Source organism: Callospermophilus lateralis, chromosome 3, assembly GCF_048772815.1.
Source record: "Callospermophilus lateralis isolate mCalLat2 chromosome 3, mCalLat2.hap1, whole genome shotgun sequence".
Lineage (NCBI taxonomy): Eukaryota > Metazoa > Chordata > Mammalia > Rodentia > Sciuridae > Callospermophilus > Callospermophilus lateralis.
This window is the reverse complement of record NC_135307.1, coordinates 193,048,266-193,060,954: the sequence shown is the minus strand read 5'-3', so window position 1 is coordinate 193,060,954 and position 12,689 is coordinate 193,048,266. Positions and strand designations below refer to the sequence as shown.

The 12,689-nt window shown below is 34.4% G+C and overlaps 1 protein-coding gene across 7 annotated transcripts in view; it reads left to right on the top strand.

The window, feature by feature from the left end:
• Ncoa3 (nuclear receptor coactivator 3) overlaps positions 1-12,689 on the top strand; it is a 126,147-nt gene that overhangs the window by 87,926 nt on the left and 25,532 nt on the right. For all 7 annotated transcript variants that reach the window (XM_077109201.1, XM_077109199.1, XM_077109202.1 and 4 more), the window contains 6 exons: positions 5,689-5,790; positions 6,658-6,830; positions 7,552-7,652; positions 9,079-9,253; positions 10,159-10,347; positions 10,516-10,617. In XM_077109201.1, coding sequence (XP_076965316.1) covers positions 5,708-5,790; positions 6,658-6,830; positions 7,552-7,652; positions 9,079-9,253; positions 10,159-10,347; positions 10,516-10,617 — 823 coding nt within the window. In that variant the 5' untranslated portion in view covers positions 5,689-5,707. The remainder of the gene's footprint in view (positions 1-5,688; positions 5,791-6,657; positions 6,831-7,551; positions 7,653-9,078; positions 9,254-10,158; positions 10,348-10,515; positions 10,618-12,689) is intronic.

Genomic DNA, 12,689 nt, shown 5'->3' with positions numbered 1-12,689 from the left:
TATTTATTATTTATATATAAATATATAATAAATATATTTACTAAATATATTTATTATATATTTATCTTTGGTTCTTCCCTTCACAGTGCCAGTTTTCTTGAAACTGTAAACATTTTTTAGTATAGTCAACAGACTGGGAAGAAAAGTCCACATTTGATATTTTGGAAGAAATAATCTTGCAGGATTAAGCCCTTAGATTACCTAGTGTTGCCTATTGAATTGTCTGAGAAGGAGTGCCAATTAGAAACTTGAATTTTGGGTAGAACCTTTATGAATGAATGAATGTCTCAAATTCTTCCCAGGAGTGCTCCCTGCCCCCCTCCCCCCAATTGACTTGAGCATTCTCAAACTTTTCATAGCATTTCAAGCAGTTTTCAGTAAATCAATTCAAACCCACAGCTGTTGTTTGGAAATTTCCTTAAGTCACTGTGATTCTCAGGAGACACCCAGAAACTCTCCCTAATTAGTGTACTTAATCATACCTTATATAAGTCAGGCAAATCCGATGGATAAACTAAATTACTCATGGAATAGTCAACAGTTCTTGGCCCCAGCATTTAATTTTACAAACCCAGAACAACAATACTTGACAGGCTATTTTTGGGTATAGTTTTTGCTTGTCTGATCTCAAATTTTCTTGTGTAGCCACTGGAAATAGGGGTTGTGGATAATGTTAGACTACCACAGAGCTCAGTTTACCCAGTGACTTGGGGAGCAATGATTAGGGTTAGGTTAAGGGGATGGAGAGAATAGCAGCATTAGTGACTGCTGAGCTGGCCTCTGACCCTTATGCTGCATGTCCCTAAATTGTGCATGTTATAGTTTTTCAATGTTCTTATTGACGAGCTAAGAAATTTGTGGCAAACTGGTTAGAGACAGTATGATTCAGTGGTATAATTAAATAAGTGGTGGGGAATAAAATGCCCCAGAAACATTTGATAACATTTTGTTGGTAATGAAGTCTGATAAAAGGATTGGGGATATATGTAGGTCAATAGTAGAGCCCTTGTATAGAAGAACAAGGCCCTGAGTTCAGTTCCCATACCTGCAAAGACAAAAAACAAGTCTGAAAAAAATACTGCAGTCCTAGCGCTCTGCCATCCAACATCCCTGTGGCATCTTGTGAAAAGTTATTTAGCCATTTCCTTCTCTGTAAAATGAATGTTACTCATAATGGCCCTCCAAGGCACATGTTATCATGTGAGATGCTTAACACCATGAAGCCACAGAAATGATCGCCTTCCTTCTTTTTATTAACTTAGGTAAAGCATAATATTTAGTTGGTCTCTTTGCCAATTTGGATTTACTGGATAGCCCATCTCTTACTCTTTTGGTGCTGCATCACTTTTCTTAGGTTCCCAAAATAACTTTTTACTGAGTAAAAAATTCAGAGTGGACATTGGTATTGTTGATGAAGATCTTTTTCTTTTGGATAAGGAGTACTTACTGTCCATCTGACTAGTGAAGAATTCTACCTAGTTGAAGATTCTTAGTCATTTTAAATTTTATCATGGATATGCTTCTGGTTTTTTTGAATAATATAGCAAACAGATGAGATTGAATTTTTATAGCATTGAAAGATACTCTAAATTACTATTCTATATTTAAAGTAATTACATAAAATATCTTAAATGTAATCCTAGCTTCAAGTGTGTATTGTTGCATTAGTGCACTTGATTAGTATAGCACAGGACTCTTCAGTAGAAGTGTTTCAGACAAAATAATGGTGAGAATGGCTTAAGGATCTGTTCACATTGAAAGACTGAGTTTGTTTTTGATTCTGATTCAATGAAAAGTTCTCTACTCTAGTTCTTTTCTATACTGTAGAGTCAAGGGCTTAAAAAGATCTTTGTGATTTGATTGTGGTCTATCTGGAAGTACATTAGTGGCAACTTTCCATTTTAACAGTATATTGGGGGAATCTCTTCATTGTAAACTTCAAAATAATATTTATGTATATTACACAGGCAAGTCTGTGTTGTATTATTTCTGTTCAACTGTGTAAGCCTTAATCTTTTTTTCTTTCTGTGATACTGGGGTTGAACATAGGGCCTCAAACATGCTAGGCAGGTGCTGTTCCATTGAGCTGCACTCTGACCCTTTTAATTTTTGAGACAGAATCTCGGTAAGTTGCCAAACTGGCCTTACACTTGTATTCCTCCTGCCTCAGTCCCCCAAATAGCTGGGATTCTAGGCATACACCTTCATGCCCTGTTGAAAGTCTAGTCTTATAATCAAGTATGCTGTGAAATTCTTGTGTTATATTATTTCTCCTTTGAAGATGAAGTGTTCCAATTTCATGTATCCTCCAAACTAATTTAAGATGTAAAATAAGAATGTAAGCTATCTGGTTACGATCTGCAATTCTTAACCTTTAGAACTTCAGGGTTCTGGTACATGCTACGCTCTCTCTGTCATTCCTTTCTTGACTACTGACTGAAAATGGACGAGACTTAGTGTTTGTATGCTGGGCGCTTACCTTTTTACTTTAAAAAAGGATTTTCTATCAAGTTAGAAGGTGTACTCTCTTAGAAGTAGACATGCCTGGCAAGTAAAACAAATGCTTATTTATAATTTTTGTTTGTTTATAACTAAGATCAAGTAGAGAACTGGACATAAAAGTGTCAGTCATTTGTCCTCCGGAATTAGTTATTGAATATATTAAAGTTATTATTATTTTTTTTGGGGGGGGGAAGAAATACTTTCTTTCTCATGTTGGCCATTTTCTTTAGTTTAATGATTTTGGAGATTTGCTCTACTTTGAATTTTGCTGTACAGTAGTGTGTCATTCCCTCTTGGACATTGTGGTTCTATATAACTGAACGCTGAGCGTACCAAGATTTGTCTATGTCTTAAAAAACTTTGTCAAATCTGTTCCTAAAAGAATGAAATAGGAGAAATATAATGTGTCTTAAATAATTATACTGTCCATGTTTGGGTATACATCTTTACCATGTTTTACCAGGATTTTGTATTAGCACCTTTCTAGATAATTACCTGTGTTCCTAGGCGTTGTTGAACTCGGTGAGAATAAGTTGGTAGCACAGACTGCACAGGGTTATGTGTATCTTGTAGCTTGTTTATCTCCCAAGGTCAAGAGAAAGAGCCTTTTGTATCTACAGACATAGTAGACATTTCTAGGTTTCTCAATATGCATTTAAACATCGACTTAGCACCAATGACATGTGCATTTCTGGTTTTGACTGATAATATGATAATTCCATATTGAGATTATCCTGGTGTAAATTCTCTTTTGAAAATTAAGTTTAAAGTAATAGGATTGCATTGAATTATTTTAAGATCAAAGTGAAAGAAATTCTGAAATATGGTAGGTTGAATGTTTATTCAGTATTTATTCAATGCATTCATTGAACACTTATTATATGCTAGGCACATTACACTATACTGAGGATTCAGCTTATATTTCATAGCAAAGTATAAGGCATAATATTGAAAATATAGATTAGTTTTCAAGTTAATGTTACTGATCACTGAATAGTTTTTTCCACCCAGTTTTTGAGATTTAGCTTATGTTTGTCACCAGAGTAGGAAAATACTGTATAGAATGTAGACTAAATTGTATTTTAAAATAAAGAGATGTCATTACTCATTGGATGGTTTGCCATTCAATTTAAAGATAACTTTTGAATGACCCAGATGAAAACCCAATTGATATGTAGCTAGATCAATCTATTTTTGTACTTAGGAATCACTGCTCTTTTTAAATATGAAAAGTAGAAAATCAAATCTGAACATACTTTAAAACTTTTGCTTTCAATTTCGCTTATTTCCCAGTAACAAAGTTACAAGGAAAAGAAAAATGCAGTGGCTTTGTAATTTCTCTCCCCTACCCCCAAGATTGACCCAGTGCCAATTTTTCGATCTAATCCCTTCCACTCCTTCTTCCCCTTCCTGGTTTTTACTTATAATACCTCCTCCACCACCTGAAGGCCATTTGCATACATAATGGGCCTCTTGAGCCTAAATATAAGAATATTGATACTCTTCAATAACCATAGTTCATATGTCAACATCAGTAAATTTAATATTGATAGAATACCTTTACTTATTGTCCACATTGTAATTTGTCAACTCAGTTATGTATATTTTAGAATTTTTTCCCTACAGTACAGGATCCATTCTAGGATCAAATATTATATTTAATGGTCGTTTCTCTTTAGATTCTTTTAATCTGGGTAGTTTATATAGAGTATCTTGTGACAATGACCTTTTATTTTGACATGGATAGTTTTGAAAATACAGTACTCCTGAGATTGTGTGTTTTGAGTATGCTTTAAAAATCATATTGAGCCACATTTTTTGGGGGGAATACGATTAATTAAGGTTATTTTATTTCTCTTCTTGACTTAGATTTATGTCAGGGAGAAAAAACACCCCAGCATATCTTTAAAATACTTGTCAGCTTTTACATTTTACTACCAAAATTAGAGTGTGGAATTTAGTCTATATTTAATTTATACAAAGTGAATATGTAAAATAATGCTATAGTCTAGAATTCCTGAGTAATCGTGATTAGGGTTGTTTTTAAAGCTACATATTTTAGGTTTGATTGGCATCTTTTTCCTGCATTTTTTGTCTTCCTTTACTGATAGTATTTTGCCACCTAGTGGACATGCATGTTAGTCAGGATATGTCTTGTGGATCCAACTGAATGCCGGATACATCCTAACATTTAAAAAAAAAAAAAAAAAATTAGGAGGTTTGAACTTTATTGGTGACATGGAATTCTTTTTTTTTTTTTTTTAAAACCTAAAATTGAACCTAGGTACTGAGGTACATCCCTAGTCTTTTTTATTTTGAGATAGTCTAAGTCATTGAGGCTGATATGAAATTTGTGCCTCAGCCTCCTGAGGTACCAGGTGTGCACCCTGCACTTGAGGACTTGGAATTAAAGAACAGTGCTTATCCTATTATAAATGAGTTTAGTATACATGAAATTCTTAGTAAATGAAGACTTAGTATATATCTTAAATTATAATCCACTGAGTGTTAAAAATTCATTGTTCTTTGTCAATAAAAATACTTTTTATCTTTACCTTAGAAAAATATGTTTTAGTAGAGTTTTCAGTCAGTATTAAAATAATTGTTACTGTGTGGTTTAGTGTCAAAACATTTTCCCCGCCCCATGGTTTTACTGTTTTCCTACTTCTTACTAAGCACAATGTAGGGGAGTTTTACAATGTTGTTTATATAGTCCAGGCTTATTCTAATTTAATAGAAGAAAAACACATTAGATGATAAATATTAATGAAATGATTTGAAGGAAAAATGCCAAAATAGGCTGAATAATTTAGGTTTATCATTTGAAGAGTTCTTATCAAATCACAAGATAAGAACTATTTGTGCTTTCCACTGGGGTATAAATAAAATACAGAATTTTATCAATATTAGGGTTGGCAGTCTTGTGCTACTAAATATGAATAAAATGCCTTATACTCTGAAGTATTTAATATGCACATTTTAAACAGGGCCTGAAACATTTCTGTCTTGAGATTGGATGTTCTGCATAATTAATGTGAAAGATGAATTTTGAGGTTTTTAATTATACTGATTTATGATAAAGAATATTGAGAAAGTATTTCTGAATGATAGCATGCAATTATAATGACATTTTCATGGAGAAATGGATATTTTATAATGCTTTTATTTGTCGTCATTCTTTCTTAGTCACTAATGTATAATCAGGATGAGTGGGTTAGGAGAAAATTTGGATCCACTGGCCAGTGACTCACGAAAACGCAAATTGCCATGTGATACTCCAGGACAGGGGTAGGTGATTTATTTCCAGATGTTTCGCCACAGCCCTTCCCTTCTCCCCTCTGTTTTGTTTAGTTTAAGGTTACCATTTCAACTTTGTTATTTACATTCTCTCATTAGATTAATTTTTTTTTCTTAAATGTGATTTTGCTTTATATCAAGTGCAGTGAAGACGAGGTGGACATCTTTATGATATGAAATAATCAAAGATTCACATCAGAGGAATCACTGATTCAGACAGAAGGCAGAATATTATTTTAATAGTCTGTTACTTTAAAAAGAATTTCTGGCTGGACGGTATAGGAGTTAGGAATAGGTGACTGTATTATAAGTAAGAATCTTTGGTATCCTTTAAGAATATGTTGTAAGTTTTATATTTTGGCATTTAAAGGTTACATTACTTTCTTTTTCCTGAATGAAATTAGAAGCTTAACAAAATCAGAACTAAAATGCTGTAATCTGTGTAGTGCTGCTCTGTAATTTTTAAAATATTTGCCAAAGCTAATGTTAACTTTAAAGTAATAGTTGAAAAAATAAAAAAATCTGTAATTCATAAAGCTTCATTGTTAATAATAAGTGCCTGTTTTTGTTATTATTTGTTAGTTATTTACCTCTACAAGGTAGAGATTGTTCCTGCCTTCCAGGTGAGGGAACTGAGGCTTGCTCTTCCCAAGGCCACCTGGCTAATAAAAAGGTGCAATTGAATTTAGCTTTGCATGAAATTCTACTGTGTTGTGCTACTTCTCCATTAACAATGTTTTCATAGTTCCTGTTGGCTGAGTTTAGTTCCTTTACACATGAAAGTAATGGTGTGTGGGGGTTGTCTCTGCTTATAGCTCTTGTGGCAGGTGTGACATGGCTTTTCTCCTCTCTTCTTAGTCTTACATGCAGTGGTGAAAAGTGGAGACGAGAGCAGGAGAGTAAATATATTGAAGAATTGGCTGAACTGATATCTGCAAATCTTAGTGATATTGACAATTTCAACGTCAAACCAGATAAATGTGCAATTTTAAAGGAAACAGTAAGACAGATACGTCAAATAAAAGAGCAAGGTAATACAAAGTAAGAAAAACTCTAAAGTCTTTGGAAGGAGTTTGTGCTGTGTTGATTTTTGTGTATGGGTGGGTTCAGAGGACAGAACTCGGGGCCTTTTGCAAGCCCCAGCCCCTGTATTGCTGTGTTGCTGCTTTTTTAGGGGGGGCACTACAAATGATTGAGGCTAGAGAGTAGATAAAGGACAAGTGAGTTACTTAGCTTTTTTTAGGAAATAGTTAACAGAGAATTGGAAGGCCAGCGTCGCTGTTAAAAGTTAACTGCATAGGGGTTTGGGTTGTGGCTCAGGGGTAGAGCAGTCGCCTAGCATTAGTAAGGCACTGGGTTTGATCCTCAGCACCACACAAAAATAAATAAAGGTATTGTGTCCATCTACAACTAATTAAAAAAAAAAGTTATCGTCATTTCAGGAAGCCAACAGCTAGTACTAGTGGAAGACAATTTAGGTATCTTCTGCTTTCCTGAGTAAATATGAAGTTTAATATTTTAAATTGTGGCATTTTCTTATCAGGAAATATTCTGTATATTGTGTGTGTGTGTGTGTGTGTGTGTATGTGTGTGTGTGTGTGTGTGTATATATATATATATATATATATTATATAAAATGTGGGCATGCCTCTGTGTGCACGTGTGCATGTGTTTTCTGAGAACCGTTTGAAGGTAGATTTAATCCACAGCTGATATCTGTGCTATGCATAGTGCTCCCTTCTGTCTTTCCAGGAAAAGCTATTTCTAGTGATGATGATGTTCAGAAAGCGGATGTGTCTTCTACAGGACAAGGTGTTATTGATAAAGACTCTCTAGGACCACTTTTACTTCAGGTAAATATAAAATATATTGCACTTTGGTTATAACATAAAGTAAAAAAGATAAAAAGAAAATTTTGGTTAGGAAATGAGAACATGTAGAAAACATTTCTTTCTGTGAGAACAGAAATCAATGTTCAGAATATAATAGTAAAAATTACAATGTAACATAGCTCAGGAGGTCCTGTCCCCTAAATAAAAATGGAGTTGCAAACTGATATAAAACACACACACACACACACACACACACACACACACACACACAGAAGTAGGAGAGAAATGGTAACCGTAATTTCACAAAGTATTTTATAGAGGCAATATCTGCATGTATTTTAGTTTAGTCTTGTGCATTTTTGCGTATTTGATCATATGGCATACAGTTTTTATTTTTCATTTTTCACTTTTTTTTTTTTTGGTACCACTGGGGATTGAACCCAGGGCCTCATGCCTGCTGGGCAAATGCTTTAAAACGGAGTTGACACCCCCAGTCTTCAGGTTCCATATTCTTGATAAATTTATAACATTTAAAATATGCGCTGTTTTTTAAGTAGTTGTCTTAGATCTGATTACTCTCTTAACACAGAGTGCTTTACTTCAAGGCAGGGGCTGATCCCTTCATCAAGTTTACTTGTCATCTTGTTTTCAGCTAGTTTGTTTCAACTGCTTTTTATCTGCTCAAGTTTTTGTTTCCTCTCTGTAAGTTTTTATTAAGGAATAATATGTTAGTTTCTGTGGTATGGTTTGATATCAAATGGAAGAGAGGAAGGAACAAAGGATGATTTTCTCTTTTAAAAGCTCCTTTGAAAATGCAGTTCTTAAAGAAAAAATAGGTTATACATTAATTGAGATTTATGTGGATACTACTTATCTTTTTTCCTCCCAAATTGTTTTTACTCTTCATAAGTCCTGTAGTAATGTTGTTAATGTTAATAGAAATGGTGGCTTATGCTTGTTTGTAGTTATTGTTCCCCTCCCCTCCCCCGCAAATCTTTGCAAGTTCTACTTAGTAATAAGGCTGTCTTAGTCTTGTAAGGCTACCAAAACAGAAGATCACAGACTGGGAGGCTTAAACAGCTGAAATTTATTCTTGCAGTTTTGGATGCTGGAAGTCCAAGATAAAGGTGTTAGCAGGATGGGTTTCTCCTAAGTCTTCTCTCCTTTGTTTGTCACTGTGTCTTCATGTGATCTTTTCTTTTTGTGTGTATCCTTGGTATTTTCTTCCTCTCTCCTTATAAGGACACCAGTCATATGGGATTAGGATCCCACCCTTATGACCTCTTTATTCTTAATTACCCCCCCCCCCTTAAAAGCCTTATCTCAAAACAGTCACACTGAGGGCAAGGACTTCAGCATATGAATTTTGAGGGGATACAGTTTGGTCTATAATAGGTATTAACATATTAATTAATAGGTATTAATAGATATTAACATCCCATTTTAGGCATTGGATGGTTTCCTGTTTGTGGTGAATCGAGATGGAAACATTGTATTTGTGTCAGAAAATGTCACACAATACCTGCAATATAAACAGGAGGACTTGGTTAACACAAGTGTGTATAATATTTTGCATGAAGAAGATAGAAAGGATTTTCTTAAAAACTTACCAAGATCTACAGGTAGGCTCTTAATGTGAGTTTCTAAATATTTAAACAATTAAAAAAAATGATTTCTAAGAAAATTGAATATACTTTTTAGAAATGTAGGGATTAGAGGTAAGTGGTTAATTAAATTTTTAGATATGGTCTCAGTAAATTTCATGGGGTCAAAATATACAGTGAGGGGCTGGGATTGTGGCTCAGCAATAGAGCACTTGCCTAGCACGTGCAAGGTCCTGGGTTCAATCCTCAGCACCACATACAAAAAAATAAATAAATGAAATAAAGGTATTGTGTCTGATTACAATTAAAAAATAAACATTAAAAATATACAGTGATATTTCTGTTGAAGTTGAAATTATTCAAATGTTTTTTATATTACCATTCTAAAATGTTAGCATAGGCATTATCATTGAAAATATATGTAATGAGAAAACATAGTTGAATTTTTTTGGGGGGAGACAGAGTCTTGCTGTGTTGCTTTGGTTGGCCTTAACCTGGTGGGCTCAAGTGAATCCTCCAGAGTAGCTGGGATTATAGGTCTGCACCATCATGCCTGGTTTATCACTTGAATCCCTTTTTTCTTTCTTTTGTGTTTTTCTCTTGTTTTCCTCCTTTCTCCCCTTCCTTCCATTCCATTCCCTCCTTCCTTTTTAAAAAAATATTTTTAGTTATTTTTTATTTAGTGATTTTATTTTTTAAATTTATTCTTCTATGTGGTGTTGAGGATTGAACCCTGTACTTCACACACGCTAGGCAAGTGCTCTACAACTGAGCTGCACCCTAGCCCCTTTCCTTTCCATTTTGAATCCAGGGTCTTGTGCATGCTAGGTAAGCACTCTGCTACCCGTAGCATGAATTCTTGATGATACTCTTGGATTGAGTTTTTAGATTTTTAAAAAGTTATTTCCACTTATTTTCCAAAGTTAATGGAGTTTCCTGGACAAGTGAAACCCAGAGACAAAAAAGCCATACATTTAATTGCCGTATGTTGATGAAAACAACACACGATATTCTGGAAGACATGAATACCAGTCCTGAAATGCGCCAGAGATATGAAACAATGCAGTGCTTTGCCTTGTCTCAGCCACGAGCTATGATGGAGGAGGGGGAAGGTAAGAGCAATCAGATTTATGATATTTATGAAACACAGCAGCAAACTTGGAGCATATGGCTTCCATTGCTGTAAATAACTTCATACTGTAGTTCATGTCCTTGTTCACCTGCAATAGATATGTCCCAAAATAAATAGAATCCTTATTTGATCATATTTTTGATTGTAGATTTGCAGTCCTGTATGATCTGTGTGGCTCGTCGCATTACTACAGGAGAAAGAGTATTTCAGTCAAATCCTGAGAGCTTTATTACTAGACATGATCTTTCAGGTAAAACTGTGTGTGTGTGTGTGTGTGCGTGTGTGCGTGTGTGTGTGTTTTGTATGTTTTCATTTTGGAAATTGTTAAAAAGTTAACTTAGTATACATTATCATTTTAATGCTTATATCCTCTGTGATGAATTAAAAAATTTTTTTTAGTTGTAGATAGACAAAATATTTTTATTTACTTATTTTATATGGTGCTGAGGATTGAACCCAGTGCCTCACACATGTGAGGCAGGTGCTCTACCACTGAGCCACAACCGCAGCCCCGTGATGGATGTTTTAAGTATATTATATCCTGTGTTTCTTACATAGACCTAAGGGAATTAATTTCACTAACACTCTTGGCATTTGTGTTGAATCTGTTTGTCACTTAAAATCCCCCAAGCAAAAAAATTAAAAAGCACAAGTAGGGGCATCTGGCTTTTTCTCCAAGCCCTATTTTGTATTTTATTTAGAGAGCGGGTCTCACTGAGTTGCTTAGTGCTTCCATGTTGCTGAGGCTGGCTTTGAATGCGCAATCCTCCTGAGCCACTGAGATTACTGGTGTGCACCACTGTGCCCAGCTCCAAATAGCATTTTATTCCATAAGTTAGTATTTCTTTAACTTCAAAATTATGTATTAAAAGAAAGAAGTTTTCAAAAGTACAGGTAATTTAATGAGAGTTATTATATAATTATTGGCATCAAAATGAGCTGCAATTTGTGTGTGTGTGTGTGTGTGTGTGTGGGTACTGAGGATTGAACTTAGGGACACTTCATCACTGAGCTAAATCCTTAGTCCATTTTATTTTTTATTTTAAGGCAGGGTCTTGCTAATTTGTTTAGGGCTTCACTAAGTTGCTGAGGCTATCCTTGAGTTTGAAATCCTTCTGCCTTGGCCTCTAGAGGTGCTGAGATTACAGGTTGAATCCACTGTGCCTGGTTGAGTTGCAGTCTTGGTCTGCCATTTTTTTGAATGTGGGAATTGAGAGTTAAAAGACATTACTGTTGAGAAGGTACATTGGGGAACTTAAACATGGTAGAAATATTACTTATGTTCATCTTCAGGGTTGCTCTTGTGACCATTTAACCTCTAAGAATGATGTGAAGTGTTTGTCATACCTGCATCATCTCAGAGATTGAAAATGGAAGTCTGGTGAAATAGGTGATATGTTTGGGTTATTGTCCAAGATCATGGCTAATAAGAGAATTTGCACTGTGTCTGCTTGACTTAAAAGTCTATAGTTTTGACTTTGTGTAACACTGATTTTATACACCGATTGTGAACCCTCAATAAATGATTTAATCAAGTGGAGTAGTTTAAACAAAGCATAGCTCTGGCTATTATAGGTGTGTGTGTGTGTATCATATATCTATGTACACACATGTAATGCACATATCATATTTTATAAATTTAGTTATTTTTACAGTCACTTGATCTCCTTATGTCATGCCCAGTTGTCTTGAGGATGCTTGGTATTGATTATCACAAGTGAAAGAAGTAGCAAAAATGAAATTTGTGTTTTGAATTGTCAATTTGTTTACATCAATGGATATTAATTTATATTGGAAAAATTTCTCTGTATTTACTTACCTTCTAATAAATATGGTAACAGGCATTTTTGTGTTATTTTAGAGTGGGCCTTTCTCTACACTTCTTAGGATTTGGCACATTTAATTTTCTCTCTAAATAACTTAGTAGCATCTTTAAAAAATTATCTAGTGCTTTCTTTTATTATAAAAGCAAAATACGTTTATTATAAAAATTAGAAATCACCAAATAATAAAATCAAGTCCTTTTGTCTGGATAATATTATTTAGAACTGAGAGTCATCTTTGCAAATTTATAATTGGTGCCTTCCAGTTATTCTGTTTTACAGCAGGTTTGTTGGTGCTCAACAATTTTTTTTTCTTACCTATAGAGATATTTTCTCCTCTGTCCCTGATGTGTTTCATTCAGTAAACTCTTTCTGAGCTTCTATTTTATGTTTGATGTGTGCCTCAGGGCTAAGCTCAGAGGAAGTGTTTGAGGACAGATCTTTCACATTTTGTGTACACAAGGCACAATTATTTACTGTTTCCTGTAATGTATTTGAT